The sequence below is a fragment of the Heterodontus francisci genome, chromosome 43 (assembly GCF_036365525.1).
Source record: "Heterodontus francisci isolate sHetFra1 chromosome 43, sHetFra1.hap1, whole genome shotgun sequence".
NCBI classification, from domain to species: Eukaryota; Metazoa; Chordata; class Chondrichthyes; order Heterodontiformes; family Heterodontidae; genus Heterodontus; species Heterodontus francisci.
In genome coordinates this window covers 26,591,106-26,608,455 of record NC_090413.1, presented here as the reverse complement: position 1 = coordinate 26,608,455, position 17,350 = coordinate 26,591,106, and the positions used below count along the sequence as shown (strand labels likewise).

Below are 17,350 nucleotides of genomic sequence, written 5' to 3'. Positions count from 1 at the left end.
CTCCCCAAACTTACTTTTCTCAGTTACATTTCACTGCAGTTTCTGTTCTGCGAATGGCCAACACCATTGTGTTACAAGCAGGGGCCCAGGACAAAGCAGCCCGCTTGAGTGGCACCCCATCCAGCACCTCAAATATTCACTCCCTCCAAACTGGCGCAATGTGGCTGCAGTGTGTACCACCTACGCAATGCACTGCAGCAACTCACCAAGGCTTCTTTGACAACTTCTAAACACATGTCCTCTGGAAGGGCAAGGGCAGCAAGTGCACAGGAAACACCATAGCCTCCAAGTTCCCCTCAAAGTCACATACCATCCTAACTTGCAAATATATCTCTCTTCCTTCTTTATCACTGGATCAGAATCCTGTAACTCCCTCCCTAATAGCACTGTAGGTGTATCTACACCACGTAGATCCAGTGGTTCAAGAAGGCGGCTCACCACCACTTTCTCAAGGGCAATTAGGGATGGGCAATAAATGTAGTGCCTGCCAGTGACACTCTCATCCCATGAATGAATTTCAAAGAAAAATTGCTCCAGTTTTTGCCAGCTACCCTTAACTGATGGTGCTTGAGAACTGAACCTTGAAGTTTGAAAGTGTTTTGGCCTGAAGCTAACTGGGCTTTGTAGACAGTGAGTCTCCCCTGCATGGTCCCCAGCTGACAATCTACATTCAATTGGATGCCTGATACTGACCTCCTTTCACGTTTCTCTTGCAGACATGATAGGCCAGCGCTCCAGAGGGGGCAAATCGGCATCTGGTGGGCAGCTGGGCACTGGCAAAGGAACACTGCGACTACGGGCAAAAGGGACTGCCACCGTGGAGGAAGTGGTAGGCTGTTAGTTTATATTCAGTGTCTCGAGGCACTTTTTATTGGGCATTTTGCTACACTAAAGGCACTGTTATAAATGCAAGCTTGGATACTAGAGGGGATTATTTACCATGTAACATAAATTGCCATATTTCTCACCACCACACTGCCACTCTGGTGGAGGTGACCAGTTACTGTGTGATTGGGGATTTTGCCACCGGACTGTGTTTGCCAGGATCTGGGTTTGCGTTACCTGATCTCATTCCACACTATGCACTTCTACAGCCAAGAGACAGAGACTTTGGTCCTAGTCCATTGGCATAAGATTTAAACCCAGTTCCCAGAGGCAACGTGTCAGTGGGTTAATTCAACTGTGGCACCATGTTGCACCCTTAGTTGCCCTTTATGAAAAGGGACTGAAGGTGGAAGCGAGTGGGTTTGAAGATTGTTGCAGGTAGCTGAACACTTGATTGCATCAGCGAATGGGGCTGACACAGATTGGCTGGTAGCAGAATAACTGAGCAGTTTGTTTCTGGGTGGATATTTTGAGTGGGGGGGCTGCATAAGTAGAATGAGGAAAGTAAAGGGTGAAGAATAGGAACACACACATTCCCCTTGCAACAGTCATAGCCGCAAGTAAATATTTATCTGTGGAATATAAATTTTGCAGAAGCCTGGGCTTTTATTGTTCTACTGGGAAGAGAATGTCTGAGCCAATTGTTTGTTTCTGCAGAGAAATTTGGATTAAATGCCTCCTTGGTGACAATTTGCTATATAGTCCAGCTATTTCTTTTTCTTTGGCCTCCTTGTCTCGAGAGACAACGGGTAAGCGCCTAGAGGTGGTCAGTGGTTTGTGCAGCAGTGCCTGAAGTGGCTATAAAGGCCAATTCTAGAGTGACAGACTCTTCCACAGGCGCTGCAGATAACATTGGTTGTCGGGGCTGTTACACAGTTGGCACTCTGCTTGCACTTCTGTCTTTTTTTCTGCCGGCGCAGTGGTTAGCACCGCAGCCTCACAGCTCCAGAGACCTGGGTTCGATTCTGGGTACTGCCTGTGCGGCGTGGGTTTTCACTGGGTGCTCCGGTTTTCTCCCACTGCCAAAGACTTGCAGGTGATAGGTAAATTGGCCGTTGTAAATTGCCCCTAGTGCAGGTAGGTGGTAGGGAATATGGGATTACTGTAGGGTTAGTATAAATGGGTGGTTGTTGGTTGGCACAGACTCGGTGGGCCGAAGGGCCTGTTTCAGTGCTGTATCTCGAAATAAATAAATAAACTGGTAAGTTTCTTCGACTCGCCACTCTTTAGTCCCGCCTTTATGGCTGTCCGCCAGCTCTGGCGATCACTGGCAAATGACTCCCACGACTTGTGGTCAATGTCACAGGACTTCATGTCGAGTTTGCAGACGTCTTTAAAGCGGAGACATGGACAGCCGGTGGATCTGATACCAGTGATGAGCTCGCTGTACAATGCGTTCTTGGGGGTCCTGCCATCTTCCATGTGGCTCACATGGCCAAGCCATCTCAAGCGCTGCTGGCTCAGTAGGGTGTATAAGCTGGGGATGTTGGCCGCCTCGAGGACTTCTGCGTTGGAGACATGGTCCTGCCACCTGATGTCAAGGGTTCACCGGAGGCAGCGAAGATGGAATGAATTGAGACGTCGCTCTTGGCTGACATACGTTATCCAGGCCTCGCTGCCGTAGAGCAAGGTACTGAGGACACAGGCTTGAAACGCTCGGACTTTTGTGTTCCGTGTCAGTGCTCCATTTTCCCACACCCTCTTGGCCAGTCTGGACATAGCAGCGGACGCTTTTCCCATGTGCTTGTTGATTTCTGCATCGAGAAACAGGTTGCTGGTGACAGTTGAGCCTAGGTAGGTGAACTCTTGAACCACTTCCAGAGCGTGGTCGCTGATATTGATGGATGGAGCATTTCTGACGTCCTGTCCCATGATGTTCGTTTTCTTGAGGCTGATGGTTAGGCCAAATTCGTTGCAGGCAGCTGCAATCCTGTTGATGAGTCTCTGCAGACACTCTTCTATGTGGGATGTTAATGCAGCATCGTCGGCAAAGAGGAGTTCCCTGATGAGGACTTTCCGTACTTTGGTCTTTGCTCTTAGTCTTCTTCTGAAGACTTGAACGCATGTGAGAGCAGCAGTGAGAAGAAGATCCCGAACAGTGTAGGTGCGAGAACACAGCCCTGTTTCACACCACTCAGAATAGGAAAGGTGTCGGATGAGGCACCACTATGCTGAATTGTGCCTTTCGTATTGTCGTGGAATGAGGTGATGATACTTAGTAGCTTTGGTGGACATCCGATCTTTTCTAGTAGTCTGAAGAGACCACATCTGCTGACGCGGTCTAAAGCTTTGGTGAGATCAATGAAAGCAACGTAGAGGGGCATCTGTTGCTCGCGGCATTTCTGCTGTAGCTGGTGAAGGTAGAACAGCATGTCAATGGTCGATCTCTCTGCTCGAAAGTCGCACTATGCCTCAGGGTAGACATGCTCAGCCAGCTTCTGGAGTCCGTTTAAAATGACTCGAGCAAAGACTTTCCCCACTATGCTGAGCAGGGAGATTCCACGTTAGTTGTTTCAGTCACCGCGGTCACCCTTGTTCTTATAGACTCAATGTGGACATTGCAGCACTTCAGGAGACACGCCTCCCTGCGAGCGGATCTCTAAGAGAACAAGATTACACTTTCTACTGGCAGGGTAGGGATCCTGAAGAACCAAGACAGCATGGAGTGGGCTTCCAGCTATAGCTCAGCTGTATATGGTCATAGTTTACAAGGGAATGGAGAGGGGAAACTTGGGCTCAAGTGTTGGAAGGGGAGGTGGGGGAGTCAAAGTCCAGATTTGACTGCCCTGTCCTGGGCACTGCCCTTCATTGCCGAATTGCCCCTTGTGCCAGACTCAACTGCAGTGCTCGGAATTTTAAAAGTTAATGGAGTAAACGGTTTACCGTCCCGAGTTCCAATTGGCTAACCTCGAAGTAATTGGTTTGTGGGTGGGGGGGGTGCGGGAGTGGGTGGAAAAAGTCCAAGGGGATATAACCTCAGAATTAGAGCCAGGCTGTTCAGGGGCGATGTCAGGAAGCACGCCTTCACACAAAGGGCAGTGGAAATCTGGAACTGTGTTTTTTCTTCCCCCTCTTTCTTTTCACCCCCCCAAAACAAAACTGTCAAGGCTGAGGTTTAAATGAAAATTTCAAAATTCAAATTGCTAGTTTTTTTTTTTTGTTCGACAGAGTGTATTAAGGGTTAAGGGACCAAGGCTGGTAGATTGAGTTAAGATACAGGTCATCCATCATCGAATAGGATAGCAGGACCAGTTCAAGGGGGCTGAATGGCCTCCTCCTGTTCCTTTGTTCCCTGCTGGAAAGTGCTTGTGATATGAGGTTATGGTCAGGCTCAGCTATAATGCCCTCCACAGTTAAATAGTTACTGCAATGTGACCATTCCCTGTGTGTGCATAGGCACCAGGGCCTAGTTTTTTTGAATTGCTGACACCAATTAAAATGAAGGCTGGTGACGCGATGACAAAACCAAGGGCCTCTGCATCTGGGCAGGCTCTAGAGGGATGAGAGAGGAGCGACCCCGCTGGATTTATGAGCTGCACCCTATCACGAGTCCGTAGAGAACACCGGGCAGTTAGACAGCCCGGTCTGCCAGCCTTGGCTTTTTAACTAATGCAAAGGGCTCAGTAAGGTAACCAGTGCAGCACAGTCTAACCTCTGTGGGAGTCTGCTTTGTTGAGCAAATTATTTCCTTTAAACTGGGCAGGCAGCCCTGAAAGGTCAGTACATGCATTGATTCTGATTAACAGGTTAACTTGCATTGTACTTGCTAACGGGCATTGGTTTAATGAATGTGCTTAACCCCACACTATGTAGAATTACATATAATCTACAGCACGTTTGGCCCGCCTGGTCTAAGCCAGTGTTTATGCTTCACAGAAGCCTCCTCCAAGTCTTAACTACCATGTCTCTGTCTACGTGCATGTCCCTCTATTCTCTCCTCTCACTCGTACATCTTAACTTGATGTTTTCTTCTCTATTAAGTAATGGTTTTTAGTTTAACATTTTGTGCAGCTCATGGACGTAGTCTGTATTCCCTTGATTCTTGTTGGACTAATTCTGCTTGCAAAATCTCTGCTCCTTGTTGGGCTCTTGAGGCTTGTTTGCTAAAACAGTCTCTGACAGCGTCCAATTTCTGAGCTTGGATCTGTTCCTGTTGACCTGTTGCATCAAAGACCCAAATGGTGGAAATATACAGCCAGGCATTCAGCTTCTGAAAGAGACATCTGGATTAATGCTTTGAGCGTGACCTTCCTTCAGATATAGCATGAGGACCTGCTAAGTGTCTGCTTGTGAATTTTTACTGTTTTTAAAAAAAAAAATTTGCTTTTGCAGCATTTAGTGAGGTTAGGCGGCCTGGTCTTACATCTCCTACTTTGCAGTTTTGGAGCAATATGAACATTTTGTGGAGTGGGAGGAGAAGAGAGAGAGGAAAAAAGACTTGCATTTATACAATGGTTTTTCATAACCTCAGGACATCCCAAAGCGCTTTACAGCCAATTAGATACTTTTGACGTGTGGTTACTGTTGTGATGCAGCAGCCAATTTACGCACAAGTCCTACAAACAGGAATGTGATAACCTGTTTGTGATAAAAATAAAAACAAGAAATGCTGGAACCACTCAGCAGGTCTGGCAGCATCTGTGGAAAGAGAAGCAGAGTTAACGTTTCAGGGTCACTGACCCGAAACGTTAACTCTGCTTCTCTTTCCACAGATGCTGCCAGACCTGTTGAGTGGTTCCAGCATTTCTTGTTTTTATTTCAGATTTCCAGCATCCGCAGTATTTTGCTTTTATTTTAACTTGTTTGTGATGTTGTTTGAGGGATAAATATTGGCCAGGACACCAGGAGAATTCCCCTATTGTTCTTTGAATAGTGCCATGGCATCTTTTTATATCCACCTGAGAGGACAGACAGGGTCTCAGTTTAATGTCTCATCCTGTTCCTGACTGCAGCACTGGATAAATTAACATGTGTCAAGTGGCTATCCTCACCCAGTGTTATCTTGTGCGGTATGGTGGTGGTGGGGGGGGGGTGGGGGTTGGTTTTCATATGGAGTTGTGGCTTGTCCTTGCCTTTAGTGCTTATTCCACTCCTCCTGAGGAATAATGGATGAGGATAAAATTGGTAACTTTAAATTTACTAGGCCAGTGATTGCAGCATTGGTAGCATCATACCAGTGCCTTTTCATTCACTGAATTGTAAGTACATTTGACTTGGATCCATATTTTGCTCTTGTTTAATGTCTTGCTCTGAACTGCACGCTGTGTTTGATCTTAGCCATCAGTGTTTGAAGAGAAGGCCATTGAGAAGGTGGATGATCTTTTGGAAAGTTACATGGGGATCAGAGATACTGAACTGGGTGAGTAAAATATACTTGCGTTTAACACCTTAGCACATCTAAATATTAAGACTGCATTTGTTGACAACGCTATCGGTAGGTGGCGCTGTTTTGGCACATGCGCAGATACAGCATGTGCCACTAAAACGTCACAGCTTGCGACTGTAGCAGCTGCCAGGACTAAAGATGGCGCTTTCATCTTCAGGAACATCAGGTGGGGCCCGCCCACCTTTTGACGGTAGTTGGTAACTGTCGGTTGCCGCCTTCTGTCATCTTATCCATTCGGGTAGGGAAGTAAGTCTCGAGCCGTCAGGCTTTTTGCCAAATAGGTATTTCGTCAAATACTACCAAGTTAGACGTCTAGAAAGGGGGTCTCGAGCCGCACAAGAAAGGGTATTTCCGTCAAATACCGTCAAGTTCGGGATCGCGTGGCAGGGAACCGAAATTTAGACAACGACTAAGGACTTTTAACATAAAGAGGAGTCCTTACAATCTGGGGCGCTGATAGGTCCGATGTCTGTGGCTTCGGTCTTAATCCTCCAGCGATCCTGCCAACTACGCCAAGTTGTTGGATCCCATTAGTTACATAAAGAGAGACGAAGTCCGACTGTAGCTTTAAGAAACTTTATTGCAGTACTTCTTGGTTACATCGTCAGCAAAGCAAACAACAACAACACCTGGGCTCTTCTCTCCTGCCTGAGCAGGGAAATCAAGCCTTTCTTATAGTTCTTCTTACAAATCAGTGACACCCCCTTTATGTTCCCAATTGGTTTACAAACTCTGCAGTTTCTTGGTGTCATGGCCTGATTGGGGTACTGCCTTGTCAATTTGTTGCACCTCCTTCCTCTAGCAGTTTCTCATCCCCCTATCTCCTTGGAATGTTAGGCTGATTGTGGTACAATAAGCTATTATGAAGCAGCTTACAGTTGTCCTGTGAATTTTTACTTGTTAGTCTACTCCTACTGATAAGCTGTCTGTGCAGCCCTGAAGCTATGAAGTCATTTCTGATAAGCTGTCTCTGCAGCTCTGAGGTTAGTTTATTAGTAGTACATGATTGATTAATTATTTCACCTTAAATGCCCCCCATATTATTCTCTTCCCACAATGGTAATGAATCCACTGAAAGCGTATGCAGCCTGTTCGATGTGTAAGATTGGTTGATATCTGTGATACCGTTGTGTTGATAATTATTCAGCTTCCTGTCACAGGTAGATTCATTAACTTTGCAAGTTCATTGTTTTGAAACTAAAGGTACTAGGGAGAAAGCACGGGTAAGATATTCAGTGTTTTATTAATTGCATTTCCCTCGCTTTTTCAGGAATGTACAGAGAAACAAATTTCTCAGAGCGCAAATCTGTCTGTATATTTCTTTATAAATGCCACAAGAGATTAACACCTAGTTTCACAATTATTGCTGTTGGATTTCTTTCTATCCCCTGCTGCCCCAGTCATCTACATCAAAAGGAGTTTGTAATCTTTATTCATCTGCATTAAAATGTTTACCAGTATTCTAAAAATAGTGCTGCAGGAATGAAAGCTCATTGTTAATTGGTTTTTAGTTTAAAATAAAAGCTTTCCTAAATCAGTACAGTTGTATTAGATTTTCTTTTGGAGTGGCTGTTAAATGTTTTGTTTATCACTAAGGGTTAAAGGAGAGATGAGCTACTTTTATTGCAGTTCCAACATATCTGTCCCAGTGTGGAGATAACTAGTTTTTTCGTGTAAAAATAAGCTTATTAGTTTCGGCGTCTGTGTTAAAGAAATGTTGCATTACTATAGTGTCTTATCAGCATCCAAAAACATCCCACTCGGAGAATTACTTCGAAGTGTATTAGCTATTCAGCAGCAGCCAACCTGTGCATAGCAAGCTCCAAAAAAACAGCAGCTTCTCCCAGTTGTTGTGAGGGCAATACTAGCCAAGACACAGGAAGAACTGCCAGCTCATGGTTTAATCATGCTAGGGATAATTAATGCTTAACTGAACCACAGGAACATGAAAATGTAATGTCTCATTCCAAGGATACCACTTTGGAGCATTACCATGCATTATGTGTTCCAGTGCTGAGTTGGTGCATTGGGCATTCTGACTTGGGCAAGAGTGTTACCAATCGAGCCAATCTGATAGGATTGGAAAATATGCTGCGATCCCTGATCACTATCCTTTGTCGACATTCAGTTGCTCGTAAACAAAGATTTTCCATTATTGGGTCCAGAAAACTCGCAGATTGGATTAAATCGTGAGAAAACTTGTAAATTTGGTTAGTTTCCTTGGAAACTGGCTGGTTCCCCAATAGTTTCCAAGCCAAGTTTGTGGTTTGCCACCTGCATTGACTCACAAAAAGATAGCAGTAGGACTGTAGTTTTGATTTGCAAACCAATAGTACAGATTGCACAGTAGTCCCTTTGGTTTTGGGACTTTGAATAGAAAATTCAGAGTTTAAGTATAATGATGTGGGGCTAGATGTATAATTTGTATGTTCCTCTCTTCTGCCTCTTCCCCTCCCTCCCTGCTACTTCTCAAAGGTGCTCTCATGGTATGGCTTTTGTGGGTGCCAGCATCTTTTTGGCACCTTGCCAATGCTACCCTTTCTTGTACCCAAGCCCAGGCAGTGGGTGTTGGCAAGGCAATTCAACCAAGGTGAAGGGAAAGCCTCCGAGCTGAAGTCCTATTCTGTCCTCGGACTTCCCTAAACATGTATCTTTGAGACAAGTCATTGAATGGTGATCTGGTGTGTTTGCGCGAGGTGAAGGATCTGGCCAGGGAGACAAAAAACGAGCACAAGTCTTCGCTGGAATGCATACTCGTGCATCTTAGCAACTGATTACTGGGTGGCATCAAACGATGCTTGAGGGGCAATGCCTCGTTTGCTTTTTGTGATGAAGAGGAAAGAAGTGATGTTGTACAAGGCAGAAAATATTTTTGGGAATGAGGAGGAGAGTTGAGCTGTCTTCCTTAGAATGTCTGTCAAGAAACAAAACTTGTGATCCTCAAAGTGGGTGAGATTGTTTTCTGTTACAAAATTGCCCAGAAGAGCCCTGGGGATATTGTTTCAAGGAAGGATCATAAAACAAGATATGATTTTATCATTTCTGGCATGCAGATATCTCTCTTCCTCCTTGGTCATTTCACGGTAATAGGTAATCCGTAAGATCGACTCCCTTTTAGACTGGAATTTTATTTCCTTTTCTGAATTGACCTGCCTCAGAAGCTTAGCACGTTAATACAGACAGGTCATGACAGTGATTTGTAAAAGGTTTTACATTCCCTCCCCTCGCTCCAGACACTCGCCGACGTAAATTGGCTCCCAGTCAGTCAACAGCTCGACCTTAAAATTCTCATCCTTGTTTTCAGATCCCTCCATGACCTCGCGCTTCCCTATCTCTATAACATCCTCCAGCCCTACAACCCTGCAAGATCTTTGCACTCCTAAAATTATGACCTATTGCATTTGACGGCGTGCCTTCAGCTGCCTGGACCCTAAACTCTGGAAATCACTCCTAAACCCTCTCCGCCTCACTCTCCTCCTTTTAAGGCACTCCCGAAAATCTAGCTCTTTGACCAAGCTTTTAGTTATTTGTCCTCATGGCCTGGATTTTGCAGTCAGTGGTGAAGCAACAGTGCTGGCTGAAGAAAGCTGGCCATAAAGATCTAGCAATCTCTGGTGTGGCTCTCTCCTTTTCCTGCCAGTAGTTTAAATCGAGCAACCAATCATGTTGATTTATTCACACACAACAAATTAGGAAGTTAAAAGTACTCAGTATTCTTCACTTTTATTATAAATTTTCGGATACTGAAATAAATGATTATGATTGGATTAAGATAGAAACTAAAACAAAGATAAACAAACTTGTAAATTTTTTTATAGAATATGTGGAATATTTTATAATTATACAGAAATTTGACATTCCATAAATCTAGAATTAGCTTTTCAGGGCCAGTGAGGGTGTTTATCAGTAACTATGACTGAGTATGCCATTAAAACCCCACTTACACCTCATTCAACAAAGTTTAACTTTTACAGCAAGGCTGACTGTATGAGTCTATTCCGTTGATTCCATGATTGCAGTCTGGGTGGGGTGGGGTTTGGAGGCAGTGGTTGCCTCAACAGCACATCGTCTGGAGAAGCGTAGAATCACCGACAACAACTTCTGGATATCCGTGTTGTTCTGCGCATGTGCAGACTCCAGAAGTTACTGTCGGTTTCAGTGACATAATGATGGCAAATGCTGACAGTTTCACTGTTGTTACTACCACAAAATCTGGGTCATAATCTCATATAGGTAAGTGTCAAATTTTGTTTGCTAGCCCTCTTGTGATTTGCCTTGGAACCTTTTAAAGGTGCTATATAATTCTCCTCCCATTTGTTCGGCAAAAAGCTACAAACTAGTCACCTTTTACAGTTGAGAGATGTTGGCAATGTGACAAGGGTCTGTTGGAGTCTGAGCCTCCTGCTGACTTTACTCTCTGATTCTCTATCTCACAGCTACTACCATGGTGGACCTTGGCAAAAACAAGAAGAATCCAGATGAGTTTGCACAGGCAATTGACGAGGAGCTTGGTGACTTTGCATTCCCTGACGAGTTTGTCTTCGATGTCTGGGGTGCCATCGGCGATGCGAAGGCTGGACGATAATCACCGGATGCCATCATTAAGATTGTACAAGTTCATTGGAAGGGTCATTTTTTAAAAAGATATACACACCTAGAAGATATGCTAATAATTTTAGGACTCCGGGTGCTGGGATACTTTACAGAAATATTTCTGGATGATTTCATACAGTTGGATTGACCAATAATTGCTTGTTTGTAGACTCTGTCTGTTTTTTGTTGGCACATACTTAAGTACCTTTTTAGGTGCCATATTGTGTTGTGCTGATGGTGTCTGCATACATGAGTACCACAATTTTGAGAGAGTTTTCCTGTGACAAAATTATACAAAAGTTATTTTTAATATATTTTTGCAGATGTGTTTATGGGAATTTTAAGTTTTGGGGTGGGATGGGGAGTAAAAAAAATCCTTTTTTGAAGATGTGAATTCAGTCTATGTTTTGTAGGTTGCAGTTTTTAAAAGAATTGGGTGCACTCCCCAGTATGGCAATATACTGGGGGTCCTCCACACCACTGGAACACTTTTAAAATATGGCCTTAACTGGCGCTTTTTATTAGTTTTTATTTGTACTGATTTTCTAGTTTCAGATACCAAGCATTATTTGTTCGGGCAACAAAGTGGGAAGCAGTGCTTTTAGGAATGAAAATACTTTTTAAAAGAATAAGAGACTTGCATTTATGAGGCTTATCGTGCCTCACCAGCATCTCAAAATGCTTCACCTTGCAGTATATAAATGCAAGTTATATGAAATTCCTCTCATTGTTTACAATATAATTATGTGTACAGTGCATGAGCTAACACTGTTTAAACTGTCCAACACTGGTTTAATCATGCGACAGTGTCAAGCTGTTAAGTACTGGTGATCACTCTGTGCACTTTACACCGATGAGAGGCACATGTAATCACCATTTAAAGATGCTGTCACTAGGATTTTGGTGAAATATAATGCTGGGTGTGTGATGATCAAATTGGGGGAAAAAAAGCACCCAGCAAAACATTCTAGCTATTGCAATCCTCCAACCTCGGGCATATCTTAGTGAAGTGTTGTAAAATGAAAGATTTAGGCTTCTATAGCACCCTTCACAACCTCAGGACATCCCAAAGCACTTTACTGCCAATTAAGGACTTCTTTTTTTTTTTGAACTGCAGTCACTGTTGTAATGTAGGAAAAGTGGCAGCCAATTTGCGCACAGCAAGCTCCCAAGAACAGCAACGTGATGATGATCTGTTCACCTGTTTTAGTGATGTTGTTTGACTGATGAATATTGCCCCGGACACAGGCGCGAATTCCCCTGCTCCTCTTCAAACCGGTGACGTGTGATCTTTATGGTGTCCATTGGAGAGGGCAGAGGAGGCCTTGGTTTAATGCCTCGTCCAAAAGACCGCTGCTTGGACAGTGCAGCATTTCCTTAGTACTCATAGAATGTTGGCCTGGATTTTGTGCTGAAGTCTCCTGGAGTTGGATACTAGCTGTATAAATCTATGGTGGAGGTCTGTCAGTGTTGCTCTGACATATATTAAGAGCATTACATTAAAAAAAAATCCCCTACATTTTATTAAGTATCAAATGCACGCTAATGAATCTTATTTATAACAATAATACGGTACACTGTATGTCCTTGCCTTTAGAATGTCCAGGGAAAAAGAATATATTATGTAGAGTGGGTTGGAGCAAAGCAGCTAACCCTACAAAAAAAAAAGCCTCTTCAATAGGTTAATAGCACAGTCTTTTGTTAATGTAAGGCTATAATTTTGTAATGAAAACTACTCCATGCACTTTCCTTGTCCGTAAAGAACGATGGCTTACCATGTGATTTAATCCAATAAAAAGGAACTGGTAATTCAGTTCTTTCCCACCCACTTGTAGTTTATCTGCTTTAAAGTTCTTATCTGCGGCTGAATTATCTGATCAGTGCAGTGCTTTGTAAATAAAAAATTTTCCTCCCATGTAGTTTAAAATTTTTATAATGTGAGCATTTTTTAGTGAGAAATAGGAAGTTTGACTGTGCATCACTGTCAGAGTATCTGGGGCAAATGGAACCATAGAATATCATACAGCACAAAAGGAGGCTTTTTGTCCTGTGTCGGCTCTTTGAAAGAGCTATCAAATTAGTCCCATTCCCCCTGCTCTTTCCCCAAAGCTCTGTAAACTTTTCCTATTTAAGTATTTATTCAGTCTGCTTGAAATTTACTATTAAATCTCCTTCCAACACCCTTTCAGATATTCCAGATCATCATAACTCACAGCGTAAAAGAATTCTCTTTCACTCTGGCTGTTTTGCCAATTACCTTAACTGTGTCCTCTGGTTACCAGCTCTACAGCCACTATTAGACAAAAAATTAGTCTTAGCAGGTGGTTGTATAAAGAAATGTTTGGTACCTTTGGTGTTTTCTTTATACCAACTCATTGCCTGTTCAATAGGCACGAACCAATTTCTTCAAACTAGACTCTGCCTAGCACTACTAGATCTGAACAGTTCACTGTGACGAAGTTAGCATTTTCTTTATTCATTCATGGGATGTGGGCGTTGCAGGCCAGGCCAGCATTTTTTTGCCCATCCCTAATTGCCCTTGAGAAGGTGGTGGTGAGCCGCCTTGAACAGTCCATGTGGGGTAGGTACACCCACAGTGCTGTTAAGAAGGCAGTTCCAAGATTTTGACCCAGTGACTGTGAAGGAGCAACGATATATTTCCAAGTCAGGATGATGTGTGACTTGGAGGGGAACTTGCAGGTGGTGGTGTTCCCATGGCATGTAGCTATGTAGAATTTTACAGCACCGACATGAGCTATTCTATCCAACAGGTCCATGCTTATGGTTATGTTCTACTCAAGCCTCCTCCTACATTGCAGAACTGGTTGGAACTTTTACTTTTCCTGGTCCTTGAATTTAACACTAACCTACTGGGGAATGAGACTTTAAAAGGGAATATTGTTAATTTATAACTGTGGATGAATTAAACTCTTACAGTTCTATTTTGTAGCACTTCTGACCTTGCATTGCAAGCTGATTTAATTTTACTTAATTTTTATGAAACTAAGTCAAAACACTGACTAATAGGCAATCTGTATATTGGTGCACACTTGCATAGTTAAACAGCATGTTTGAAGTAAAGAGTAAATTTACAATGTTACATCTTTACATGCTTTTGCAAATCAAGGAGTGATGTCAGAATGTCCAAGCTTTTTGCCTATGTGAGTTGTGTTTACTGTGTAGCCTTGGGAGGTACAATGAAAGGGTGAGTTGGTGTTCCCATCAATGTGTATATATCATTTTTTTTTGTTGCTAATAGCAGATCTTGTTTGGATTGAGGTTTATTCCCCGAAAAGACAACAGGGCTAAGAACAGCCCTTTGCCAAACCATCATAGAATCATACAGCACAGACGGAGGCCATTTGGCCCATTGTCCCTGTGCTGGCTCTTTGAAAGAGCTATCCAATTAGTCCCACTCCCCAACTCTTTTTTCCCCCATAGCCGTGCATTGTTTTCTTATTCAAGTATACCTCCAAATCCCCTTTTGAAACTTATTATTGAATCTGCTTCCACTGACCTTTCAGGCAGCATAATCCAGATCGCAATGTTTAAAAACTACTCGTCTTTCCTGTGGTTCTTTTACCAATTATTTTAAACCTGTGTCCTCCGATTAAAGAGCCTCCTGTCAGTGGAAACCGTTTCTCTTTACCCTATCAAAACCCCTCATAGTTTTGAATGCCTTTATTAAATCTCCCCTTAACCTTGCTTGCTATAAAGAGAACAATCCCAGTTTCTCTTGTCTCTCCACATAACTGAAGTCCCTCCATCCCTTTAGAGTTCTGGACCAACAAGATTAAAGCAGGACAAGTCAGTGGATTAGGAAAGATGAGCACAAATAGGATCAAGTTGTCTGGACTTGTAGGGCTGGATTGCCAGCAATTCGGCTGCAGTTTGGAAACCCTAAAGCAATGCCCCCTTGTACATTTCTAAACTTCAATATAACTTTTCCTTGTTACTGATAAGTTTATTTCCCAAATTCAAGCATGAGAATAGTTCAGTTTATCGAATTAGTTCCTTTTTTGTTCAATGGGGTAGAATTTCATCAAACAGTTGACCCCCCCCCCCTTCTGTTGACCCCCTTCTGTTAACCCCCTCGCCTCACAGCGCTGCGATCAGAGATGTATGCACAATTAAAGCAATTTGCACAAAGCTAATGGTTACTATTGTCAAAACTGAAGGTAGGTTTTTTTCCTATATTAATTTGATTGTAATGTATGTCACACTTTATAAATGTCTGTGGCAATCGTAATCTGCCACATTTAATGATCCATGGCCAGTCAATAAAACACTACCTCTCCACCCTCTCATCACCCCCATTCTCGAACTGTGACCATACCCTTTGGCTAGCCATGAGCAATGACACAGTAGGTGCACTAGTACTATTTCTTTTCTTCATTGTAAACTCTGCTAACTATCCATGGTACTTAGGAAGCACTTATACTCGTCATTTAGGGCTGAGCAGGTATTGTAAAGGTGCAGATTGTGGCTGCGTTTGACTCTTTCAGCATTGCAGATCTGTTGAAGTTCCTAATCCCTATGCTGTGGTACAAACGCATAGTTTGTTACTCAGTCATCCCACTGGTTTGTTATAAATATTTTTTCTGACCATTGAACTGTCCTGTTTTCTGTCAGCTGCTTCAAAGTGGGAAGGTGCAATTTATCCTGTTCTAATATCCTTTAAATCTGCATACCTCATTGCCTGGAGACTGGGGAAGGTATAGTTCTCGGGATTGAGAATTTTGTGCATTTTTCCAGATATTTGAGGTCTCTTCTCTATCCAGGCAACTCTAGAAAATTGTTTTTCCAGGAGGAAAAATCCAAGCTTGCATCTCTATAGCCTTTCACATCCTCGAGTGGTACTGGCAGTACAACCACTGTGTAGCGCTGGCAAATGTGGCAACCAATTTGCACACAGAGAGTTCTTGGAAACAGTGAATGAGCTAAGCGATAGGTTAATGTGTTTTGATGTTGGCAGAAGGTTAAATGTTGAACAGGATACTGGGAGAGCTCACTGCTCTTCATGTACTGTTATGGAATCTCTTTGAACCCACCTAAGCCAATAGATAGGACTGCATTTTAATGTCCCATGCAACATCTCTGGCAAAGCAGGACTCCCTCAGTATAGTGTTTGTTGTTTGCTGAAGCCCTGGAGTCGACTTGATGAAACACATGATTCCTTTTGACTGAGGGTACTGTTGAGCCAAGCTGACACTTGCTTAATAGTAGCAACATTCAGCCTCTGCAGCCTGTTTTGCCTCTCAATTATCATGGCTGATAGTCTAACCTTAATTGTAAGAAAGCTCACACTACTAATATGCTGCTACTAGTTCATGTATTTGTAAAAGTTAAGGAAATCCACAAATAATGTATCATAAAGTGCTGCAACTTTCTTTTACAGATTTTGACTGACCTGTATATTTCTGCTATATTTATTCAGACAGTTACAAATGGCAGCTAGAGGCACCTGATATGACTAAAGGACCATCTCAGCACTTTATAACTCCTTCTGTTGCCATCTGTGCATTAGATGCAGGGCTGTCTTGCGATGTGACAACTTGTACCCATTCTTTCTACTTTTCAAGGCCCTTCAATGTAAAACTCCTGGCTTCCTCATGCCAAAATATTGCTAAGTTATCCTTTGTCTTGGTTGAATGTGCAGTTAGTAATGGCAGATTTTAAAATGCACTAATGGTAGTTAACAGTATAATAGGGGACAGAAGTTGGAAGACTCTGGTAGGTTGGGGGGTGTCGGGGATCATTTCTGGTTTGGGACCAATTGGGTAGGCAGGTTTTCTAAATTTGTGTGTTCTGATTGGACTGTTTCGAGTTTGCTCGATTAAATAAACCATTTCCTGTAACAATTATATTTGTTTTTCTTTAATAATTTTTTCTTCCTCTGCAGAACCCAGCAGCTATTGTTACCTCAAATGTTAAAGCGCTTACAGTTTGATATTCTTTGTGAGGTGGGTGTTGCTTTTTATCCTTTCCCCCTCTTCATCTCCCACCGTGCACATCTCCCCACCCCGGATAGAGTTGAGACTGTTTTCAGGGGTCTGGGAGTTCGTTATCTTCTGGTGTGATGCTGTAATCCTCAACAAACCAACTTGCTATGTGGTAAACAACATAATGATTTCTCAGTCTGATGCTTTGAATAAAGGTGCAGCAACTGCACGCATATCCCTAACTTATTAAATACATGGGGACAGACTCGAGGATATTTGCAGGGTTGTGGAGAAAAAGCTCGGGGAGTGGGATTAATTAGACAGCTCTTTCAAAGAACTCGTACAGATGCAGTCTGCGAGAGCTGTCCAGTGCAATTGCATTAATGATAAAGCTTAAGACCCAGCCAGCATAAAATTTTCTGGTAATAACTTTATTTAAACGGTGGTAATAGATAAAGGAAAAGAAGTTGCAAATCATGGAAATAGACATCCAGCCCTTTAGTGTCTAAGGAGGAAAAGGTAAGTTCATGTTTTAGATGTGATA

At 43.0% G+C, this 17,350-nt stretch overlaps 1 protein-coding gene across 1 annotated transcript in view; it reads left to right on the top strand.

Moving 5' to 3' along the window:
* Positions 1-16,726, top strand: part of LOC137355746 (PDZ domain-containing protein GIPC1-like) — a 32,268-nt gene extending 15,542 nt beyond the window's left edge. The window contains exons 4-6 of the mRNA XM_068021226.1: positions 717-829; positions 6,163-6,244; positions 10,708-16,726. Coding sequence (XP_067877327.1) covers positions 717-829; positions 6,163-6,244; positions 10,708-10,856 — 344 coding nt within the window. The 3' untranslated portion in view covers positions 10,857-16,726. The remainder of the gene's footprint in view (positions 1-716; positions 830-6,162; positions 6,245-10,707) is intronic.
* Positions 16,727-17,350: the final 624 nt, after the last annotated feature.